Source organism: Pelophylax lessonae (assembly GCF_965119305.1).
Source record: "Pelophylax lessonae genome assembly, chromosome: 12".
Lineage (NCBI taxonomy): Eukaryota > Metazoa > Chordata > Amphibia > Anura > Ranidae > Pelophylax > Pelophylax lessonae.
In genome coordinates this window covers 34632880-34657256 of record NC_138779.1, presented here as the reverse complement: position 1 = coordinate 34657256, position 24377 = coordinate 34632880, and the positions used below count along the sequence as shown (strand labels likewise).

The 24377-nt window shown below is 43.9% G+C and overlaps 1 protein-coding gene across 2 annotated transcripts in view; it reads right to left on the bottom strand.

The window, feature by feature from the left end:
• DISP3 (dispatched RND transporter family member 3) overlaps positions 1-24377 on the bottom strand; it is a 225566-nt gene that overhangs the window by 17805 nt on the left and 183384 nt on the right. For both annotated transcript variants that reach the window (XM_082274320.1, XM_082274321.1), the window contains exons 14-16: positions 17651-17778; positions 5961-6133; positions 5495-5621 (exon numbers count right to left, since the gene is read on the bottom strand). In XM_082274320.1, coding sequence (XP_082130446.1) covers positions 5495-5621; positions 5961-6133; positions 17651-17778 — 428 coding nt within the window. The remainder of the gene's footprint in view (positions 1-5494; positions 5622-5960; positions 6134-17650; positions 17779-24377) is intronic.

Genomic DNA, 24377 nt, shown 5'->3' with positions numbered 1-24377 from the left:
CCCTTGAGGTATGTAAATGAAGAATATATACCGTATTTTCCGGCGTATAAGACGACTGGGCGTATAAGACGACCCCCCTAATTTTCAAGTTAAAACATAGGTTTTGGGCTATACTCGCCATATAAGACTATCCCCCTTCCAAGCAAGGCAACACCATTGAAAAACATCAGATTTTTCATAGATCTCCAAGGTACCCTAGTACTGTAATACATGTAATCTCTCATAATATCTCCAAGGTACCTTAAGTATTACCAGTAGATGTAATCTCAAGATGCTGGCTGTGCGGGAATCCTGTACCGGTATACCGGATGTACCGTAGCTTCGGCTACATACAGTATACCGCGCTGAGCCAATCACAGTGAGCGATGTATTCTATTATTGAATGAAAAGCCTGCTTGGATTGGCAGAGTCAGAGAGGCGGGCTGATGTTACTCCGCCAATCTGAATAGGGTTTGCATTCAATAATAGAATACATCGCTCTCCCTGATTGGCTCAGCGCTGTACACTGTATGTAGTCGAAGCTACAGTACATACGGTATACCAGTACAGGATTCCCACACAGCCAGCGTCTTGAGAGATTACATCTACCGGTAATACTTATACTTGGGTTACCTTGGAGATATTATACTCGGCGTATAAGACAACCCCCCATTTTTGGGGGATTTTTTTGAGGTTCAAAAGTAGTCTTATACGCCAGAAAATACAGTATGTAAATTGTTGGTGCTAATTAAAAATAACTGTAATAACTAAAATTGGTATGGCAGAGCTCATAAAAAGGGTACAAAATCTTATTTATTGAATAAAAGATGATTAGATAGGCTAATTGAAGTAGACATTTTAGCAACTTTACACATCTGTGTGAATAAATTTCTGACATGTCACAGTTTAATTTTTCAGAAAAGCTTAACCACTTACCGCCCGCCCGCCGTCATATGACGGCGGGACGGTGCGGCTATTATCCTGGGCGGCCGTCATATGACGTCCGCCCATTCAAGCAGGGCAGGCGCGCGATCGCGGGCGCGCCGCCGTGCACTGCCGGTGTCGGGGTGTCCCCGGGACACAGCCGATCACCGGCAGGGGGGAAACAGCCAATAGGCATGGCTGTTTCCCACGTGATCGGCTGTGTTCCAATGACACAGCCGATCACAATGGAGGCGCCCGGGAGATGACCGCGCATGCGCGATCGGGAGCGCGCAGCGCGGTCATGTCGGTGGCACTGTGTTCCGTAGGAACACAGCTGTCACCGGCGGTAGTAAACAGTCACTGACAGTGACTGTTTACTATGTGATCGGCTGTGAATCCATTCACAGCCGATCACAAAATGTAAACAAAGAGCAGTAACTCAGTGTTACTAGCTCTTCTCTCCTCATACAGTTTCCAGTATGAGGGGAGAAGAGCTAGAAATAGTGAGTTACTGCTCTGTACCCCTGTAAAAAGTAAAAAGCACACAAATAAAGGTCCCCACACACAGTCCTCAGCCCCCCCCCAATGTCCCCTGTCACCCAACAGTCACCTCATCAGTGCCCAGAAATTGACACCCATAACGTTCACATGTGAGAGTAGCGATCGCAGGCAGAATAACCGCGATTCTGCCCGCGATCCGGAAATCATTGCAAATGGCGGGACGCCTGTGCGCTGCCCGTGATTTGCAATAGCACCCCAAACGCTGTGCGATGTTGCCGCCATTTCCGCCTGCCGAATCACGGTAACATCGCGCAAACATCGCATGACGCCCAAAAAAGGTACAAGAGTTTCTTTGGGGCGTCATGCGTTGTTTGCGTGATGTTACCTCGATTCGGCAGGCGGAAATCGCTGCAACATCGCACAGCGTTTGGGGTGCTATTGCAAATCACGGGCAACGCACAGGCGTCCCGCGATTTGCAATGATTTCTGGATCACGGGCAGAATCGCAGTGATTCTGCCCGCGATCGCTACGCTCACATGTGAACGTAGCCTAAAGTTCACCGGTCACCAGAGACTGCCATCAGTACCGCCGTGCACCATCGCCGTCACCTGTCACCCATCCGTGACCATCGCCCGTCACCTGTCACCCCATCAATCACCGTCACCTGTCACCCCATCAGTCATCGTCACCTGTCACCCCATCAGTCATCGTCACCTGTCACCCCATCAGTCATCGTCACTTGACACCCCATCAGTGATCGTCACTTGTCACCCCATCAATCATCGTCACGTGTCACCCCGTCAGTGATTGTCATCTGTCACCCCATCAATCATCGTCACTTGTCACCTCATCAATCATCGTCACCTGTCACCTCATCAATCATCATCACCTGTCACCCCATCAGTCATCGTCACCTGTCACCCCATCAGTCATCGTCACCTGTCACCCCATCAGTCATCGTCACCTGTTTGCCATATACATGCAATCACTTACTGACCGCCTAACGACTATATGCGTCGGCCAGTAAAAGCTAAATACTGGGGTTATGGCAGCAGATAGCCCCCATAACCCCGGTATTTTTTGAAACGGCGGGCGGTCGGCTTTCAGATAAGGGTGGTCCCAGTGGCAGATTCGCCGTGGAATTACCCTTACGGTGCAGGGGAAGAGGTGCCCCCCCCCCCCCTCCCGCCGCGTCCCAGACGTTTTCCCAGCTTACCGGACCCGCCGGCAGCGGGGAAAACTATCCGGTCCCGGATCCTCAGAGACAGGAAGTCGAGTGAGGGCAAGATGGCCCTCACTCAACTCTATGGTCTTGGAGGACCGGAGCTACGTCAAAAGACGTTGCCTAGCAACCGGTTTAAAGGGCCGCTTTTTTTTTTGCTTTTTTTTTTTTCCTCTTTCAACAATTTTTTTTTTTTTTTTGCTTTTTTAGTGTAGTTGTGAGGTGTGAGGTCTTTTTGACCCCAGATCTCACAATAAAGAGGACCTGTCATGCCTATTTCTATTACAAGGGATGTTTACATTCCTTGTAATAGGAATAAAAATGATCAAAACATTTTTTTTTTTAAACTGTGTAAAAATAAAAAAATAATAAATAAAATAAATAGGAAAAAAAAAAAAAATTAAAGCGCCCTGTCCCCGTTAGCTCGCGCGCAGAAGCAAACGCATATGCAAGTCCCGCCCACATATGTAAACGGTGTTCAAACCATACATGTGAGGTATCGCCACGATCGTTAGAGCGAGAGCAATAATTTGAGCCCAAGACCTCCTCTGTAACTCTAAGCTAGTAACCTGCAGAAATTTTTAAAATGTTGCCTATGGGGATTTTTAAGTACCAATGTTTGGCGCCATTCTGTGAGCATGCGCAATTTTGAAGCATGACATGTTGGGTATCTAATTACTCGGCGTAACATTATCTTTCACATTATGGAAAAAAATTGTGCTAAATTTACTGTTTTCTTATGTTTTAGTTCAAAAAAGTGATTTTTTTTTCAAAAAAACCGCATTTGGAAGACTGCTGCGCAAATATGGTGTGATAAAAAATATTGCAACGATCTCCATTTTATTCTCTAGGGTCTCTGCTAAAAAAAAATTTATAATGTTTGGGGGTTCCAAGTAGTTTTCTAGCAAAAAAAAATGATTTTAGCTTGTAAACACCAAGTGTCAAAAATAGGCCCAGTCTTAAAGTGGATAAATGGACAACTTTGTGTAAAGCGCTACTTGGATGTTAGGCCTATGTATGTGGCCAGGCTGTGAAAAAGTGTTACACATGTGGTATCGCCATACTCAGGAGGAATAGCAGAATGTATTTTGGGGTGCAATTTTTGCTATGTACATGCTATGTGTTAGAAATATTGCATAAATGGACAGCTTTGTGTAAAAAAAAATGTGTTTTCATTTTCTTTCCACATTTTCCAAAAACTTGTGGAAAAAAATGACATATTCAAAAGACTCATTATGCCTCAAAAATTATACGTTGGGCTGTTTGCTTTCTAAAATGGGGTCATTTTATGGGGGTTTCCATTGTCCTGGTGCTCCAGGGCCTTCAAAAGTGCGATAGGTTGTCAGGAAATTATATGTGTAATTTGTGCTCCTAGAATGCCGGACGGGGCTACTTGAATGTTAGGCCTCTGTATGCGGCCAGGCTGTGAAAAAGTCTCACACATGTGGTATCGCCATACTCAGAAGGAGTAGTAGAATGTGTTTTGGGGTGTAGTTGCAAGTATACATGTGCTGTGTGAGAGAAATAACCTGTTAATACGGCAATTTGTAAAAAAAAATAAAAAAAAAAAATAAAAATCTTTATTTTGCAAAGCATTGTGGGAAAAAATTACAACTTCAAAAAACTCACCATGCCCCTTATTAAATACCTTGGAATGTCTACTTTCCAAAAAGGGGTCATTTGGGGGGTATTTGTACTTTCCTGACTTTTTAGTGTCTCAAGAAATGAGATAGGCCTTCAGTACATCAGGTGTGATCAAGTGTGATCAATTTTCAATGATTCGCACCATAGCTTGTGGACTCTATAACTTTCACAAAGACCAAATAATATACACTTACTTGGGTTGTTTTTTACCAAAGATAAGTAGCAGTATAAATTTTGGCCAAAATTTGTGAAGAAAAATTACTAATTTGCAAAATTTTATGACAGAAACAAAGAAAAATGCGTTTTTTCACAATATTTTCAGTCTTTTTTTATTTATAGCACAAAAAATAAAAAACCCAGTATTGATCAAATACCATCAAAAGAAAGCTCTATTTGTGTGAAAAAAAGGACACAATTTTTGTATGGGTACAGTGTTGCATGACTGAGTAATTCTCAGTCAAAATGTGAGAGCGCTGAAAGCTGAAAATCGGTCTGGGCAGGAAGGGGGTGAAAGTGCACTGTAGGCAAGTGGTTAAGTTTCTAAAGGAGGCCCTTCATTTCTAGTCCAGTGATCTTTGCCTAGGGTTAGATGATGGCATCATTCTGTTGCAGGCAAGAAGAGGCATTTCCTCTGTCTACCCTCCCCCAGCGGTCAGATTGCAATATTGCAACAAGTCACAAGGTGAGAGGCTGCATCTGTGTCAGACATTTGTGAACACAACCAAGAACTGCATAGGCTAACATGACTGCATCATCCCTAAACCAGCATCCCAGTCCAGAAACTGGATGGTGTCCCTGAATTGTGCCCAAACTTCTGGGGAGAAAAGCAGATGAAGACATTGCCAGGGGGGAGTACTGTGATCTCTGTGAGAGATAATAAATACTTCACACCAACATGGAGCTTAAGCATCACATATGGGCGTTACCTAAGGCACCTACATCTAGCACAACAAAGAGAATATTCTCTACTGCAAATTACCTGGGAGACTGTAAATTGGTGTTCTGGCCCAGATGCCTTTGAATTGTAGCAATAATCCTCTAATAGAATGAAGCTGGCTATTTGGTAACATCCACTGCAACAATTTTTTATTGGCTACATGGCAGGATACAGTGGTAACACACACTAACGCGTTTCGTCCAAAGCCTTACTCATAGCAGGATGTCCCAGCCCCTTTACAGAATATGTTTTTGTCTTGAGCCTAAATGCATAAAAAAATAATTACCTGAAGGGAGGCACTGAGCTCCGCCCGGCTTCACCAAATCCTTGTTGCTTGCAATCACCTTGCACAGACTGCACAAATTACCGATTTCTTTAAAGAGATCAAACTTGTCATCGTAGATGACCCTGCCCTTTCCGAGAAAAGACACAAAGGGGGCGAAAAACAAACATCAGACATTGCCATACACACAGCTTCAAATATATATATAACCAAAGTCTGAAAAATACTGTATATATATAACCAAAGCCTACCAAGTGTATTCCTGTTCTCCCAATTTAGGGTTAATTTACTAAAGGAGAGTAGCATTCTACTCTTCACCCTACTACACATATACAAAGCAGTATGGACTAATACCATCCAACATAAATCATTCACATAGGAAATAACAGGTTAACAATGACAGCCAATACTGGTAGTTCTTTGATAAATAAGGTCAGCTATATCCAGATAATGATATTATTTTCCCTACCAGTTCACCCAGTACATGGTTATCTGGTTCCCTGGTCCGATTTATCCCTCGGATTCCGAACACCACAAACACCATAGCTCCGGTGTCTACTAGAGGCCGGACAGCAGGCTTCCCACAGGCTGTGTTCAGGCAAGGGTTAAAATCCAGGGTTGGTGACAACTTCTTCGAAGTGGCTGAAGGGAAAAAAAAACACATGAATAATATATATATTTCTGCATGTACAGAAACATACCTTGTTTCCTTCCTGTGACCTGAACTGAAATCTCAGACAATGGTTTTTAGCTATCTTCTGTGAGCTACACAACTCCTCCCTATGTAATAGAGATAAGGAGAGCGGAAGAGGTTTGTAGTCCACATTTAAAATAGCAGCCTAGGGTGACAACACTGCTTCTTCATACAGTACATACAGTAGGTGAGGGCTGTCACCCTAGGATTGGAACTGTGTTACTGGCTGGATCACCAGGACAGGAAGTGAGTTACTGGCAGGATTGCCAGGACAGGAAGTGAGTTACTGGCAGGATCGCCAGGACAGGAAGTGAGTTACTGGCAGGATCGCCAGGACAGGAAGTGAGTTACTGGCAGGATCGCCAGGACAGGAAGTGAATTAATGGCAGGATCGCCAGGACAGGAAGTGAGTTACTGGCAGGATCACCAGGGCAGGAAGTGAGTTACTGGCAGGATCACCAGGACAGGAAGTAAGTTACTGGCAGGATTACCAGGTGAAAATTATGGAAATAAAGCCTGAAAAAAAAAAAGAAAATGAATGCAGCCATCACATCTAAAGACTGACAGAGTGTGTTATATTACAATTTTGCTTTTGGTAACTTTGTCAAAATGTTAAATTATTGGGAGGCCAATTTTCAGCTTTCAGTGCTGTCATATTTCGAATGACAATTGCACGGCCATGTACCCATAAGAAACTGTTATCACTTTTTTCGCACAAATAGAGCTTTTTTTGGTGGTATTTAATCACTGCTGGGTTTTTTATTCTTGCTAAACAAATGAAAAAAAAAAAAAGACTAGGGTTGAGCGAACATGGACTGTATTGTTCGGGATCGTAGCGGACTTTTTGGTGTTCGGTACCCAAGCACAGACCCGAACAGTTTACTGAATGTTCGGGATACAGTCCGTTGTTCGGTAATTTATTTCATGTTTTGGCGCGGTTTCAATGGCACGGTTTCAACAGCTGCAGGGCAGCCAAACAACAAGCGTTTAACTAGTGTACCCTTTGAAGCCATCACAGCCATGCCTACTAATGGCATGGCTGTGATTGGCCAGTGCAGCATGTGACCCAGCCTCTATATAAGCTGGAGTCACGTAGCGCCGCACGTCACTCTGCTCTAACTACTGTAGGGAGAGGTTATGATGCTGCTGAGGGAGAGATAGGAGATTATTGTAGGGGCAGGCTGGAGATTGCTTTCAGGGAAAGAATAGGAAGAATCTTCTTTAATAAGACAGCGATCTACATCGATTTTATTGTGTGGGGGTGCAGTGCACAATCTTTTTGCCCTGACCTGAGCCCAGTGAGGAGGAGGGAAAGAAAATTTTTTTTTTATCAGTCTGTTAGGTGGGTGGCGTGTAGCAGCCATGTAATGCAAGCTCAGTGCATATGTGTCTGCTTAATCTGGATTTAAAAAAAAAAAACTTTTTTCCTTCATATTTTACTGTGACATACAGTGTTTAGACACTGCTGTTCTAATCTGCTCTTAAAAAGTCACCAATTAAAGGGAAAAATAAAAAATTTTCATTCATGCGTTACTGTGAGATGCACCCTTTGGATTCTGTTGTTCTATTCCGCTATTCAATAAACACCCATTTAGGGGAAAAAAATGTAATTGCCGCCTAGTCTGCATCTTTTACTGTGAGATACACCCGTTGGATACTGTTGTTCTATTCCGCTTTTCAATAAAAACCACTTTAGGGAAAAAAAAAAAATTGCGGCCTAGTCTTCATACGTTACTGTGAGATACACCCTTTGTATACTGTTGTTCTATGCCGCTATTCAATAAACACCCATTTAGGGAAAAAATATTAAATTGCGGCCTAGTCTGCATATGTTACTGTGAGATACACCCTTTGTATACTGTTGTTCTATGCTACTATTCAATAAACACCCATTTAGGGAAAAAATATTAAATTGCTGCCTAGTCTGTATCTGTACGTGTGAGATACACCCTTTGGATACTGTTGTTCAATTCTGCTATTCAATAAACACCCATTTAGGGGAAAGAAAGATATTAAATTGCAGCCTAGTCTGTATCTGTACGTGTGAGATACACCCTTTGGATACTGTTGTTCTATTCTGCTATTCAATAAACACCCATTTAGGGGAAAGAAAGATATTAAATTGCGGCCTAGTCTGTATCTGTACGTGTGAGATACACCCTTTGGATACTGTTGTTCTATTCTGCTATTCAATAAACACCCATTTAGGGGAAAGAAAGATATTAAATTGCGGCCTAGTCTGTATCTGTACGTGTGGGATACACCCTTTGGATACTGTTGTTCTATTCTGCTATTCAATAAACACCCATTTAGGGGAAAGAAAGATATTAAATTGCGGCCTAGTCTGTATCTGTACGTGTGAGATACACCCTTTTAGATACTGTTGTTCTATTCTGTTATTCAATAAACACCCATTTAGGGGAAAATTGATAATTTTGCAGCGTTTGCTGATTATGTTACTGTGAGATACACTCTTTAAATTTGTTTGGCGCATCTCCTTCCACCACCGAGGATTGCAGGGCGCTTCAGTTTGACTCCTGTTGCTAACTCCTCCTACTCCGCTTCCTCATCGTCATCCTCTACCGCCTCCGCATCCGGAGCAGTGATAATTTCCAAGGCTTTCAGGGCAGTCATTCACAAGTGGCTCCGAGGATGGGTTCCTGCACCCACAAATGTCAGGCACACAATTGTCCAGCAAGGGTTCTGGAGGAGGACGAGGTGGAGGATGAGGAGGAGGAACCATGTTCACAGCAGGGTGGCACCCAGATAACTGATAAAAACAGATACTACACTTGATCTTAGCCAAAAGGTCGAGAAGTGATGCTGGTGGCATTCCCACCTGACAGCGGGGGCACAGTGGAAGCACAAGGCGAAGGCAGAGGAGGAGGAGGTCGCCAACGCAGCCAGGGCACCGCCAGCACCTCAGAAGGCAGGGTTAGCATGTTTGAAATGTGGAAAAGCTTTGTTGGCACGCCACAACAACCAGGACCACAAGCTGTTTTTTTTTTGTTTTTTTTTAAGCCCATGGTGTGTGAACACACTCAGACTATCACCCAGTGGGTGCATAAAAAAGTGCACACCAAAAAAGTGAAACACAAAAAGTGCACAGGGTGTACACATGGTCCCTGACCCTGATCCCTGGGGCGCAAGGGACTGGGGTACTTACACTGGCTAACCTGGCCGAAACCAGACAGCCCCGTTCTTTAGGAGGTCTGCTGAAACAGACCACCCCAAGTACTAGGTAGGGCTCTCCCGAAGAGAGACCCCATGAGAGAGGGTGAACCAAGCCAGAAGGCCATATCCACCCCCCCCCCCCCCCCAAGACTTTCAGGGACAGGCCCAAGGACCTACACCCTACTAATCACGCTGTGCAAAATAAAGTGTACCGCCACAATAAAAAACACACAACACATAAAAGTGGGGAAAGGGATAGTGGAGAAGTTCAAGGTTAGTGACACGTTGCAATACTATGGCAGGCCCTTCGGCAAGGAATAAAAAAATCCTCTGGTCCTGACTCCTGACCAAAAGGCCCGGCCCTAGAGGCAGGTGTGAAAAACGTGTGTAGGAAGTGCAGTGTCCTTGGTGCCATACTTAAAGTGTTGCCATCCACCATGAATTATGGCACCCCTGACTACCACTCCAGGGACACATACACCACAGGCTTTTCAGAATCCTGATCCCTGGCAAGACCAGTGCAGCCCCTTCCCTACCAGAAGGCCTCAGAACTTAGACAGCTTTGGGAGAGCCCAGCCCACAACCAGGGACACATATCTTTTCCAAGGCCAGACTCAACCCAGAAGGGGGAAAAAAGCCCCCCGCCGCCATCACCGTTCCTTACCATATACCATATACAGTTCCTTACCGTTCCTTACCGTTCCTTACGTACTATACATGTACTGAATGACGGGTCTGCCCCCTTCAACTTCTGGGTCTCCAAATTGGGCACATGGCCTGAGCTTGCCCTTTACGCCTTGGAGGTGCTGGCCTGCCCTGCAGCCAGTGTATTATCTGAACGTGTATTTAGCACGGCTGGGGGCGTTATGACAGACAAGCGCAGCCGCCTGTCTAGAGCCAATGTGGACAAGCTCACGTTCATTAAAATGAAACAGGCATGGATCCCACAGGACTTGTCCGTACCTTGTGCAGAATAGACATGTATACCGGCCTTACCCAGCCATTGTTGTATTTTTGATCTTTCTCACTCTTTTGGGGTGTACCCTAATTTAAAAAGAACTAAAATTAAAAACAAAAACCAGTGTTGGCTATCTCGTCCTCCTTCTCCTCCACCGCCGCCGCTTCCACCTACACCGCCACATCCACCGCCACCTCAACCTCCTACTCCAATAGGTGCCTTGTCCTCCTAGATCAAGATGATTATTTTTTTTATGTTTTTTATGTTATTTTAAGTTATTTCCCTATCGACATTTGTTTGCAGAGCACTTGCCATGCTCTTAAGAATATTTTGCTGCCCTCTAGCCCTTTCCTTTTTTTTTTTAGTAGTGGATGCATGGAATAACCTTCCTGCAGAAGTGGTAGCTGCAAATACGGTGAAGGAGTTTAAGCATGCATGGGATAGGCATAAGGCTATCCTTCATACAAGATAGGGCCAGGGACTATTCATAGGATTCAGATATATTGGGCAGACTAGATGGGCCAAATGGTTCTTATCTGCCGACACATTCTATGTTTCTATGTTTCTATGTTTTTTAGAGCCATTTTAGTGCTCAAAAGTTTGGGTCACCATTGACTTTAATGGGGTTCGGGATTGGGGTAAAGTTCGGGTTAAGTTCGGGTCACGACTTTTTTTCCAAGTTCGGCCGAACCCGCCGAACCCAGACATCCAGGTGTTCGCTCAACTCTAAAAAAGACCAAAAATTTTGAAAAAAAAAAAAAACAAATTACTTTTTTCATAGTTTGTTATAAAATTATGCCAATAGATTTTTCTCCTCTACTGATGTGCACTGATGAGGCTGCACTGATAGGCTGCACTGATGAGGCAGCACTGAGAGGCTGCATTGATGGGCACTGATAGGAGGCATTGATATGTAGCACTGATAGGTGGCACTGATGAGCACTGATTGGCAGCACTGGTGGGCACTGTTGGGACCGCACTGATAATCAAAACACTGAAAGTCAGTGCCGATGTCCCTTTAACACAAGCTGGTTATCTTCTCACTGATAGGGGGTACTGATAGGCACTGTTAGGCAGCACTAATGGGCACTGATTGGCAGCACTTATGGGCACTGATGGACACTGATGAGGCAGCACTGATGGGCATTGATAGATGGCACTGATGGGCACTAATGAGGCGGCACTGGTGGGCACTGATAGGTGCCACTGATGGGTACTGATGAGGTAGCACTGGTGGACACTGATGGGCACTGATAGGTGCCACTGATGGGCACTGATGAGATGGCAATGGTGGGCACTGATAGGCAGCACCGATAGGCACTGGTAGGCAGCACTAATGGGCACTGATAGGTTCCACTGATGAGCACTGATTGGCAGCACTGGTGGGCACTGATAATCAGGACACCTAAAATAGGTGCTGATGTCCCTTTAACACAAACCGGTTATCAGCTGTCTTCTCTCCACACGCTGTCAGCACAAGGAAGGAAAAGCAGATAACCGGCTTGTGTTTACATCCTGTGATCAGCTGTCATTGGACACAGCTGATCATCTGGTAAAGAGCCGCTGTGATTGCCCTTTACCCCAATCTGTGATCAGCTGAGTCCAAAGGAATCAGCGATTACAGAGCGTGCTATGGGTAGAGCAACTACGGGAGGAAGTCCATGTACAGTTTTTTGGCTATAGCTCAGGCAGAAAGTGGTTTTAATTACATGTAGCACCCTACAGGTAGGTGCTAGGTGAAGGTATAGTGGGCCTTGTCTGCCTAACAGCAGGACTGTGATTTATTAGTCAGGGTGTCATGGTTTCCAGGTGTGTCTGGTGAAGGGGGAGTCTCCCCACTGGCTCCTGTGAGAGGCTTCTCATAGGGCGGTGGAGGAGACCCAATCAGGTGACACATCCAGGCTTGTAACTACCCCAGAAGGCAGATTGTGCTGCAAAGGTTTCTGGGAGTGGGTATAAGTTTGGGGGCAGCACATGACACAATGTCTTTGGCGGGAGCAGAGTCCCAGGAGGGACAGAGCGGCGGTCTCTCCTCCTGTCTGAGGAGGAGGATCTCAGGGTGCTGCCTGAAGATCCAGAGAGTGCTGAGATAAGCTGAGGGGATCTGGTGTGCCGAGAACCTGTGGAGAGTCAGAGGGGTCCAGTCCCCGGAAAGCCTACACAGGTCGTGAGTACTGAGGATTGCCCCTGGGGGGTCTGCCTGAATTTCGAGGGGACCACTCCGGAAGAGGTTCTGGGATTTAGTGCCAGCTAGTGGTGAAAGGGGGTCCCTAGGTTGAGGACCCTGAAGTGACAGAGGGGGTACATAGTCAGTGGACCCTGAAGAGCTTAAAGTATAAAGGGGGTACCTGCGGTTTGGGCCCTGAAGTGTCAGTGCACAGTGTGAAGTGTGCCAGTTGAGAGTTGCAGCAGTACAGGAACTTACAAGGAGCTACCCTCAGCCAGTGCAGTGCTGGAGGGAGCCATACAGTGACTTTGAGCTATTGTAGTGTTACAAGTCAAGCAGTTCTACAGTCCTGGATCTTCTGGACTAAAGTCGAGGATCCAGCACAGTTTTCAGTGATATACAGTGTTCAAGCGTCAGGAAGCATTGGCTAGCGTCGGCTGGCATCAAGACAGCGCTAACAGGCATTTTTGCCAGGAAAGTCCCACAATTGTATTTAGTTGAGCCTAAAGGAGTATCCCACTCATTCCCTTCTCCCATCCCCTTAAATACAATAAAACAACAAAACAAAGATACCGGAGTTGTCAATGTCTCAGTTCTCACACCCAGGGCAGCAGCTCACAAGGGCTGGAGAGGTAACCGGTACCGATGGCAGACCCACATCAGGCCACAGGCCTGGAAAACCTGCTACATACAGAAAATGCAAACTCTCTCTTTTGTGCAGTGAAGGTTTCTTACCTTCCGATTCACTATATTTTTGTGTATACTGAGCTAAGCAAGTGCAGCTTACTGTACAGCCCTGGCATCTGCTGGGTGCCATGATGAATTACTGTAACTCCATTGTACATGCAGAGAAGTCCCAGGCCAGCCAGTCAAGATAGGCAAGAATGCCAAACCTGGAAGAAGACCGGGCAAAGATGTTGGCACCGGTGACAAGATCTAGCTGAGGTTGCATTGCTGGAGCAGAGGTAAGTATAGTATTTAGTTCCGCTTTAGGGCTAGGTTCACATTTGAGCGTTGCGGTAACACGTGCAGAATCATGCTGTCCTTTTTCAGACATGCGGTGGAGCCATAAATACTTGCAGGCACTCCTATGTATCTGGGAACGCATGCGTCTTAGTGCCGCAGCAAAATGTGTTTTGGTGCGGTGCAATTTCTCAAAAGAGTCAGGGACTTTTTGAGCGTTTCTTGTGTATAGGACAGCCTACTGAAACAAATGGGCTGCCCTACAGTCGACACGCTGAACATAACATGTGTGTAACAATAGCCTAATTCTTAATGGCACCCCATGCATCTGGGAATGTAGACATTTTTGCAGACACCAAAAGGCACCATGCGTTTTGGTGCGATGAGATTTCTCAAAAGGGTCAGGGACATCTTTTAAATGTTTCTCATGTGTAGGACAGGTTGCTGAAATGAATGGGCTGCTCTACATACAATGCATGGAAACGTGTGGAAGCACATGTGCACGCACACAAAGTGTAAACCTAGCATAAGGTCATATTCACACATTGCATGGTTTTTGCGCATTTCTGTGTGTTGTGCATTTCCTTAAATAATGTCACTGGTACCCCCAAAAGTGTCAGAAATTTCAGTTAGGGGTCCGATCTGTCCGCCGCAATGTCGAAGTCCCGCTAAAAATCGCAGATCGCCACCATTACTAGTAAAAAAACAAAAAAAAAAAACAATAAAAATTTCATAAATCTTTCCTGTAGTTAGTAGACGCAATAACTTTTGCGCAAACCAATCAAAATACGCTTATTGTGATTTTTTTTTACCAAAAATATGTAGCAGAAAACAAATTGGCCTAAAATGTTAAAAAATTTTGATTTTAAATTTTTTTTTTTGAGAATGTTATATCAGAATGTGAAAAATATATATATATATATATATATATATATATATATATATATATATATATATTTTTTTTTTTTTAGAATAGTCGCTCTTGTTTTGTTTATAGCGCAAAAAATAAAACTCGCAAAGGTGATCAAATACCACCAAAAGAAAGCTCTATTTGTGGGAAAAAAAGGACAGCAAGTACAGTGTCGCACGACCGCGCAATTGTCCGTTAAATTAACGCAGTGCCGAATCGCAAAATATGGCCTGGTCATTAAGGGGGCAAATCCATCCGGTCCAGAAGTGGTTAATAAATGTTTTTATGATATTGCATTAGGTCGGTGCGCCGTTGTCTTGTTTTTGTTGTTTTCTAGTTATATGGATTGCCCATGGTGCTGAGAGGGCAGCGAGAACCTGGACCCCATCAACATAGCCTTTCCCTTAAGCTCTGTACCTAAGCGCAGGAGAATTATTTTGTATTATTTCGTATTACAGATTTTGTATTACAGATACTGAAGCGCCTGCCCTGCGCCAGGTCCTGCTGACAGCCGCGCTCCGCTCCGCTAGTCGGAGACGCTTTTACAATACGGGAGATCGCCTCCTTCCGTCGCCGCGGCGTACATAAAGGAAGCGCCTTGCTGGGAGTTTTATTTCAGCAAAAGCTAATTCCGGGCGATCGTTTTCATTTTAAGAATATTTTCTTTGGCAGATGCGGAAGCCAAACGATGAGCCGCAACTGTTGGCTTCATTGTCGTTTAATACGGTGAGGCTGTGGGTTTTCGCTTCTTCATTATCTGCTCTATGAATCTGCTTTAGCTCCGTAATAAAAAAAACACATCTGTGCCTGGGAGCCCCTTATGTTCTTCTGTTTAATATTCCGCCGACAGCGCACGTGTTGCTCGAGTTTGGTAAACGGCAGAGCCGCACAAAGACCGAGGAACTGCAATCTGAACCCCAGCCTTCCCTTCAGTCTTGCACAATTGTACAGGTTCCTCTCCTTTGCCTTCTCTGATTTCCCTGCACACTGCAAGCTTCTCACAATGTGCGTTAGAAGCTGCAGCAATCAGATGGAGCCTGCCTAGTTTAGGCTAAAGGACATCCAGCTTCATTCAGCACTTTTCTTTCCGTGCCTTTCACTCTTCTTAACCACTTCTGGACTGGAAGGATTTCTCCCCTTCCAGCCGCTGTCTCTCTCCTCATTGGACAGAATGATAGCAGCAGGAGCCGTTGGCAAATCCAGTGACACGGGAGCGGGGGACAATGGTTGCAGCAGTGGGACTCAGGAGTGTGTCTGCATGGCTGAGCCCGATCCAGCGCTGTGCACGAGCCCAGCGGCTCCAGCCGCTGTCTCTCTCCTCATTGGACAGATTAATAGCAGCAGAAGCCATTGGCTCCTGCTTCTGTCAAATCCAGTGTCACGGGAGACAATGAATATAGCGTCAGGACTCGGGAGTATGCCTGCATGGGTGCCCCCATGAAAAGCTGCTTTCTGTGGGGTCACCCGATGAAGGGGAGGAGCCAGGAGCGCCGACAGGTTACACAGAAGAGAAGGTACAGGGCTGCTCTGTGTAAAACCCTTGCACAGAGCAGGTAAGTATGTATAACATGTTTGTTATTTTATTTAGAAAAAAAAGAACCTTAACAACCCCTTTAACCATTTCTGGACCGGAAGGCTTTGCCCCCTTAATGACCAAGCCATTTTTTGCGATTTGGCACTGCGTTATTTTAATGGACAATTGCACGGTCGTGCGACACTGTACCCAAATAAAATTGATGCCCTTTTTTTTCCCCACAAATCGAGCTTTCTTTTGGTGGTATTTGATCACCTCTGCGTTTTTTATTTTTTGCGCTATAAACAAAAAAATAGCAACAATTAAAATAAAAAAATATGTATATATATATATATATATATATATATATATATATATATAAATAAAATATGTTCATCCTTTTAGGCCAATTTGTATTCTGCTACATATTTTTGGTAAAAAAAAAAAAAAAAATCGCAATAACCGTATTTTTATTGGTTTGCAAAAAAGTTATCGCGTCCACTAACTACAGGAAAGATTTATGTAATTTTTATTTTTTTATTTTTTTTACTAGTGATGGCGGCGATCTGTGATTTTTAGCGGGACTGCGACATTGCGGCGGATAGATCGGACCCCTAACTGACATTTTTGACACTTTTGGGGGGGATCAGTGACATTACTACAGTAATCAGTGCTATAAATATGCACTGTTACTGTAATAATGACACTGGCAGGGAAGGGGTTAACCCGAAAATGATTATTTATTTTTGTATTAATACATGTTATTAATTTATTTAATTTATTTATGATAATTTTTAGTTGTTTGTGTACGTATTTAACATTTATTTATTCCTTTACTTTAATTAGCAAGTTATTACTATTTAATTTTTAAATGTATTCATTTGAGCAGAAACGCGTGATGAAACGTGTGAATGCGCACAAAAACGTGCAAATGGCACGTTTTTATTAATTTCTATGGGAATAAAAACATGCCAGAAACGCTGACATCTACCCGATACGAGCTACAATAAAAGCTCCAGATCTTTTGAGCTTCAGGCGTTTGGCTTCAGGCGACTTGGAGTGGAGATGTAAACCAGCTCTACGGAGAATGATTGATTGTTTTCTCCTCCAGCGTTGTGGAGCTTCAAACTACAAAATGCTGAGGTGGGAATAGGGCCTTAATGATAATGGTGGAGCTTTTTTTGAAAAAATGATACAGATGGCAGTACAGACAGTTCTTATTTCTCTCCAGTGGCAGTTCCATATTGCCTAGCCCAGCCTTTTTCAACCAAGGTGCCCAGGCACCCTGGGGTGCCTTGAGGTTTCTTCAGAGGTGCCTTGGGAAAATGCCTAAAAATTACCCGAAAATTGTATACAAGCCGGTGGGTGGATGAAACCTGCCTTTTAGTTACATTAAGCCACAGGTTTTCATTGTCCACCATTACAACCTTCTAGCTACCAACCTTCTAATGACCAAGGACATCATCAGTTGATTAGGAGGATGTCAGTTGCTTGTTTGACCCTCCCTTGCCTATCTCCATCAGCTTCGGGGTCTCATTAGCTAAGTGATGGAGAAAAAGTGAGGAAGAAGAGAAACATAGCAATACCAGTCAGTACCAGTTTGAAAAAGTGTATTTGCTCAGGAAGTATAAATCACCTTTACCGTTGGGTGTCCTAAGTGTATAGATGTTGCTGCATTCATTTTAGAATAGGGTGCCTCGAAATTGTCCGTAATTTTAAAGGGTGCCTTGACTGAAAAAGGGTTGAGAAACACTGACCTAGACAACCGCCATTCACTTACCTTTCTCTGTTGGTACATAGAAGGCCCCTCTGTTGGACACATCAGACCCAGACCCCTGGCATCCAGCAGGAGAAGTGCAGATCTTTCCATGCACAGGGTTTTTGTGCACCAAGGTGAAGTAGAATTTCCTGGGGGATGAAATAAAGCAAAAATAGAATATTTTACATTGTGATCACATAATAATCCATTGACTGCCATGTATAAAAATTGGATTTGAAATAAAGGCATTAATTGCTTGTCGCACGGCTCCCCTAGAATTGTTCTCACACTGCGCACACTGACACGGGGGGGACAGTTTTATACTATAGAGCTCCAGTGCATCTGTGTATTTCAGCCCGTACTGTGAACAAGCAGAGCTCTGCTACAATGAACCAATAGGCCAGTTATGGCAAACCTTGGCACCCCAGATGTTTTGGAACTATATTTACCATGATGCTGATGCACTCTGCAGTGTAGTTGAGCGTCATGGGAAATGTAGTTCCAAAACACCTAGGGTGCCATGGTTCGACATCACTGCAATAGGCTTAGATTGATATCACATAAGGGGGCTGTTTTTACAAAGCAAGTGTAAATGCAACGCAGCGCATGGGGATCCAGGCCTTTGAAAAAAAGGTTGTAGATAAAACATATCTGAATGCATGAAAAATGCCATACAATGCGTCATTTTGCAAAATCCATGCAAAAGCATAAAAGCGATGGCTTTATCTGTGCATTTCTGTTGTGAACAGCCCCCTAAGCAGGCCATAGATAATGCAAACACAGTCTATATCTGCCACCAGTATAAAAGCAGTTTGCATATATAAAATCCGACAGGCTGGTTGTACCCAAGTCGATTGATCGATCCACTTGGGTACAACCAGCCTGCTCATAGATGGATCAAATCTCGGCTGGTCCCTGCTGAACTGGCCAAGATTCGATCCATCATTGGCTGGCTTTTATGTATGTAATCCACCAACCTTTATCAATACCACCCAGATAATGACACAGGGGTTGATTTACTAAAGGCAAATAGTCTGTGTACTTTGCAAGTGCAGTTGCACTCCCCAGAGCAGAGTGAATGTGGCGAAGTTTCACTTTGTAAAGAATACCCAATCAAGTTTAGGGAAAAAAATTAAAAAATTAAAAACAGTACTTTTGCATGCACATGACTGGATGATGGAAACTAGCAGAGCTTCACCACATTCACTAAGTTCTAAAGAAAATGAGTGCAACTGCACTTGTAAAATGTGCAGTCTACTTGCCTTTAATAAATCAACCCCACTGACTTATTAACAAGTAATACTGTAAAGGCTGCATACCCATATGTAACCGATCCCCAATACTTGGATCAAGTATTTCTGTCTTAGGTCTCCAGAATCTCATGTGATGCAGTGACCTGGCCCCTCAATTCCCCCCAAACATCAGCCTAAGCTTGATGAAGGGTAAAACAAAAGACACTTTATTCAACAACTCACTTCCAATATATACAGTCTCATGTGTTTGATTTCATAATCATATGCAAATGAAATTGCATACAGAACATAGTCAACATACCTTGGTCATCTGGAAAGAGACAATAGGCGAATGAGACTGCAACATTATCATAATTAACTCAACAAACAACAAGCCCCCAAAACAAAGCCAAATACATATTCCTAGAGGTGCAAAGACAAAACCACCTCTAAACAGATGACAGCAGAAGACGTAGGCTCGCAGACTGCCCGTCTTCATTTTCAAAACACCTTACTATAAATGTCAATACACATTCCCACAGGAAACAATAGCTAAGTTTGATGTCATTAGCATCTCTTTAGTCTCTCATTGTGTGGAGAAGTCTTCTGCTGCAACAGGCAGCTTTAGGCCATTGATCCCAGTCTCAGAGTCTTTATCTTGGGGTGACATGGACCCGAGTCCAGAGCAACACTACTACCATGGTCCTCCAGCATATACCCCCACACAGGTTATATGTCCGAATAGCTGGTTTCATCACACCATACATAAACAGAGAAATATTCAAATAAAACATTCCACTAAGAGCCCTAAACTGCAGTCTCCATATGCATCCTCCCAACTTTCTGAGATGGGAAAAAGGGACACCTATTAGCAAAGTATGTAGGCATAGGACACGCCCCCTACCACGCTCCCCCCATAAATGAGAATTGTACAAATAGAGCATTATATATTTACTTATATAGATCAGAGCAACGTAAAAGACAAATGAGGAGGAAAGAGGGACTTTTTTCTGAATGAGTGACACTCCCTCAAAATAAGGGACAGTTGGGAGCTATGCATAACAGCTGAAGAACTCCTTTAACTCTGAAGGATTTTTTAAGGACAAGGGAGGGACTATTTTAAAGTACTGCCATTTCTAAAAATGACCCTGAAGGAGGGCCTCAGCAACCTTCACTACCTTGAGAACCCATCTGCACTGCAGTGCTTAGGCTACCTATACACATAGATTTCTCTTGTTGAGCTTGTGGACTGAATGTGAGAAATCAAGTAGATTCCTTCACCCATGCCTCTGGTTGTTAGAAAATCCCGAACAGTGACTACATTTGATTGGATGATGTCACTGTTTGGCTGACAATTTTCCACCCAACTCCTCTGACAAAAGTTGGATAAACCAGCTAAAGCAGGAATGGGCCAAAAAGTGAGCCATGTATGGCAGGTTTTACAGAGTACCTTGGGAAAGACCAAAGAACATCCACAATACCATGTCCCTATACCATCAGAGGGGTCTCCTTTCTTCTAAATTAGCTTAACAATTAAATTTCCTTCAAAGCTCCCAACCCCACTAACCTTCCATGAAAAAATGTCCCCACTTTGCCAGATATTGATGGCAAACAGGTCAACTTATTGTGGGAACCGGTTTGCTCTTAAATTACTGGCAACCCAGGCAACCATTGCCCTATATCGACACTTCTGGTATGACTGTGATAATACAATCAATTTAGGCCTACCTTCTATTCTCTTCCTTCCTCACCTTTTCTTTATGCTTTTGGACCTACAGTACATCCTACTTCCTCCACCTGTGGTTATGAAGTGATACTTCTCATGAGCATGGTATGATTAAGCAGCTACTTTGTGTCCTTCTAAGTGTTATCTGCTCTTGAAGATCATACAATAAATAGTTCATACAGATCGGCAGTGGTGTGCGGCCATTTCTTCTGCATATATTGTGTTGCGGTGGTCAACACCCATGTGTAGATAGTATAAGGCTGTTTATGTCTCACCTGGAGCAGTGTTCCTCTCCACTTTTGATGTCAGTAGACTGCAGTAAAATCCCAGGGTGCCATGGCTATATCACATTGTGAAAATTATGTGCCTACTCATTAAAGCATATCCAGCTGTAAGTGAGAATTGTTGTTTTATTCCAGGCATGGTAGCTGAAGTAGACACCATTACTCTAGTGATCATCACTTGTTTCCAGGTCCTGTGCTGAGCAGCTGGCTTGCTGCATTCTGAACATAGGAAGTGGGCTGCTCAGCATAAGACCTGGAAGCAAGTGGAGATTGAAAAGACAAGAACTCACTGCTCAAGGTGGTGTGATTGCCTGATGACTCACACCGGTGCATGCCCCGGCTCGCCTCCGTGAAAACTTGATAAAGGAAAAGGAATTGGCAGCACTCCAGGTTGAGTCAAAATCCAGATTTATTGACTAGACATCCAAATATGACAATCGTGACAAGGTAGACGCGTTTTACTCACTGACTGTGTGCTTAATCATTACGTAATGATTAAGCACACAGTCAGTGTGTGAAACGCGTCTACCTTGTCACGATTGTCATATTTGGATGTCCAGTCAATAAATCTGGATTTTGACTCAACCTGGAGTGCTGCCAATTCCTTTTCCTTTATCAAGCAAGTGGAGATGACTGGAGTAGCAGTGTCTGCTTCCGTGATTTCCAGCTTCCAGGGGCATCGGCCAGGAATGGTATATACATTGTTGAATTGGTCCAAGATGGACCAATCTAATCATGTATAAAACACTCATACCTGGAATTCCTCTTTAAAATCTTCAATTTTAACACACCTGCTCCCTCCATGTTCTTCTCTACTTTCACTAGAGAGGATCACCCCTGATATAACAGCAGAGCTACAGGTTCTTTTGTCTTTACCTATTGGATGTCTCATTTGGACTTTATGGATCATGGAACCGACTTGGCTACTATTGGCATGTGTTTAGTGTGTTACTTCTAATATACATTATTATGTGACTGCCGTCAGTCATTTCAAGGAAACAAGCAAAAAACAGAACTTCTGAACCTTCTCCTTTGTAATTTTTACTCATGGGGGTGATACCTGGACCAGGCTGGAAGCTTGACTTGTATAGAGCAGAAATGCTGGTCTCAAGGGGTCAGGAATTAGCACAGCAGAGGACGGTTATTGGGCATGTAAGCAGGTTGAAGTTACCCAAGTTAGACGCTGCCCGGGCTGGAAGAGTTTATGCCTATCTCGGTTCTTTGGTTTTGGTGGGTTATCTTTGGGTTTGAACTACTGATCTTGTGATATAAAAGAGGGACAGTGGTCCAGAGCAGAGAGCTGCCCCCCTTGCCCCAGAGCAGAGAGGCCCAGAGCGTGTGAGAGAGCCTCATAATGGAGAGCCACACTTGGGAGGCACACAGAAATGTCGCTTGCCACAGCCATGATGTAGAAAGTCATCAGGACCTGGGGTTCATCCTGTCTTTTCCAGCACTGGGAAATGCCACTAATGGATCCTATTTTTTGTACATGGATTCTACCTTTGCAGGTATGACACAACCAAAGTTAGGAGTAAGTATGTAGGAAAAATCTTGTTCTTGCATGTTGGACTGTAAAGCTTGGAAACTTTGTTCCCGCTTGCTCTGAAGTTACTCAAGGGGTGTAATGCAAGTAACTGGCACACATGGTCCATAGTTCTGGTCACTAGACACGTTGGGGTATAAAGATATCAGTATCAAAGTTTGTCCAAGTAGCTTGTCTACCAAGTTGCCTGTCGTTAAGCATGTGCCTGGGGGCAGGTGGGATAGCCTCTTGCAGGGGGGAGTTGTCAGCACTCTCTCCATTAGTGGTCTGTCTGCCATAGCAATGGGAGTGGACTCACATCACAAAGGTCCCCAGCCTGTGCACAAGTACAGAAGACTCAAGTGAAGTTTAGTGCTGGATGGGTGGATATGTACAAGGCTCAGTGTGTTCCTCCTAAATATAAGATATAGGGAAGGTGTGCATTGTCACAGGGACCCAAGAGTTAACTGGAGAACAGTTATGGTGCAATTGTACATGGTGTATCTTCATCTCTAAAAGAAGAGGCCCACATTACGGTTGAGCATTATCCCCCTCCCCACAGTGACCTTACCCTGGTCCCAGGGCATTAATGAAAACAGCACAAAACAAGGGTCCCCCATGTGTAATACAGTGTTTCCATCCCAAGTGCCTAACGTAGCCCATAGAAACCTACCCCGGGGATAGTCCTTTCATGCGATCCAGACTTGGCGCCCAACGAGTTTATTGGAAAACATGGAGAAAAGGTTCACTTTCAGCCCTACCCTGCCTACATCAGGCATAATGGTCAACATAGATCTAGAGATGCACAGTGCTCCATAACAAGGCAATAATCATAATCCATCTGGAAAACGTGCCTTCAGCTAAGAGCTTTTTCTCCAGCCGAAGTTTAGCTTTAATATCAGCAAACCATAGCAGAAGGGAAATCTAAACAAATCTTTGAGGTAATTGAGTACATCATCTTCTTTTAATTATAAACCACTTGCAACTTTTAGCAAAAGCTCTTTATCCTGAAATGGCAATTTGATGCGTTGAACGCATTAGGCGGATATTTTACAGGAAACTGTTTTTTTTTTTTTTTTGTTTAATGTTAATGAAAGACACGAAAGACATCGAATTCCGAGCAGGACTATCAAAATCTAAATGAACGTTTTTTCCTACTTTCGACTTTGTCATTTCTAAAGCGGCAAAGTGCCCATGAATGTTTTATCAATCCTGCATTAAATATTCCACTCGAAAGACTCTCAAAGCTGGAAAAACAAGATTTCTCCCTGCGATACAGAAATGAAAAGCAAGGAGCGTAAGACGTGTCCTTATGAACTCTCCAGTGCTTGGGCTGACCTTCTGAAATGACCCTTGTCTTTCATGCTGGTACAAGACGTAACAGTGCCAGTTCACTAAATGTCTTGTTGGGAGAATTATTGCAGGATAAATAAGCAATGCAGAATAAAATTGTAAATGCAGTACATTGACGTAAATACATTTTTAGTTTATACAGAACTGAATAAATTTGAGCAAAGGTACATGTCCACTTTACAAAAATTGGGAGCTTAAAAACACCCCCTTTGACACGCCTTTGCCACTGCTGGTGCAAATAGATGCTCTGAAAATCCAAGAGTATCCAAGAGCACCCTTACCCCGAAAAAGGTCAGATATGTATTCGACAGACTGACTTTTAGTCCCATTTCAAGTATGACTCGCAGTGTTGCCAACTGTTAGTATTTTTACTGGCAGCCAGTAAAAAATTGGCACTTTTCTCCTGCCAGTAAATGCCAGTGACAGGAAAAGATTTCCAGTAAAAACTATGGCTGCGAACGCTCAGCTCGTAATTGTGCATGCGCAGTTCTAGTCCAAAGCCAACCGAGACCATCTAATGCCTCGTTTCCACTGAGTGTAACGGTTAGGGTCGGTACGGTTTGGAAGGGTTAGAATGGTCCGGCCTATTCAGGTGAGCATTTCCACTGCAAGTCTCCTATTATCTGGACTG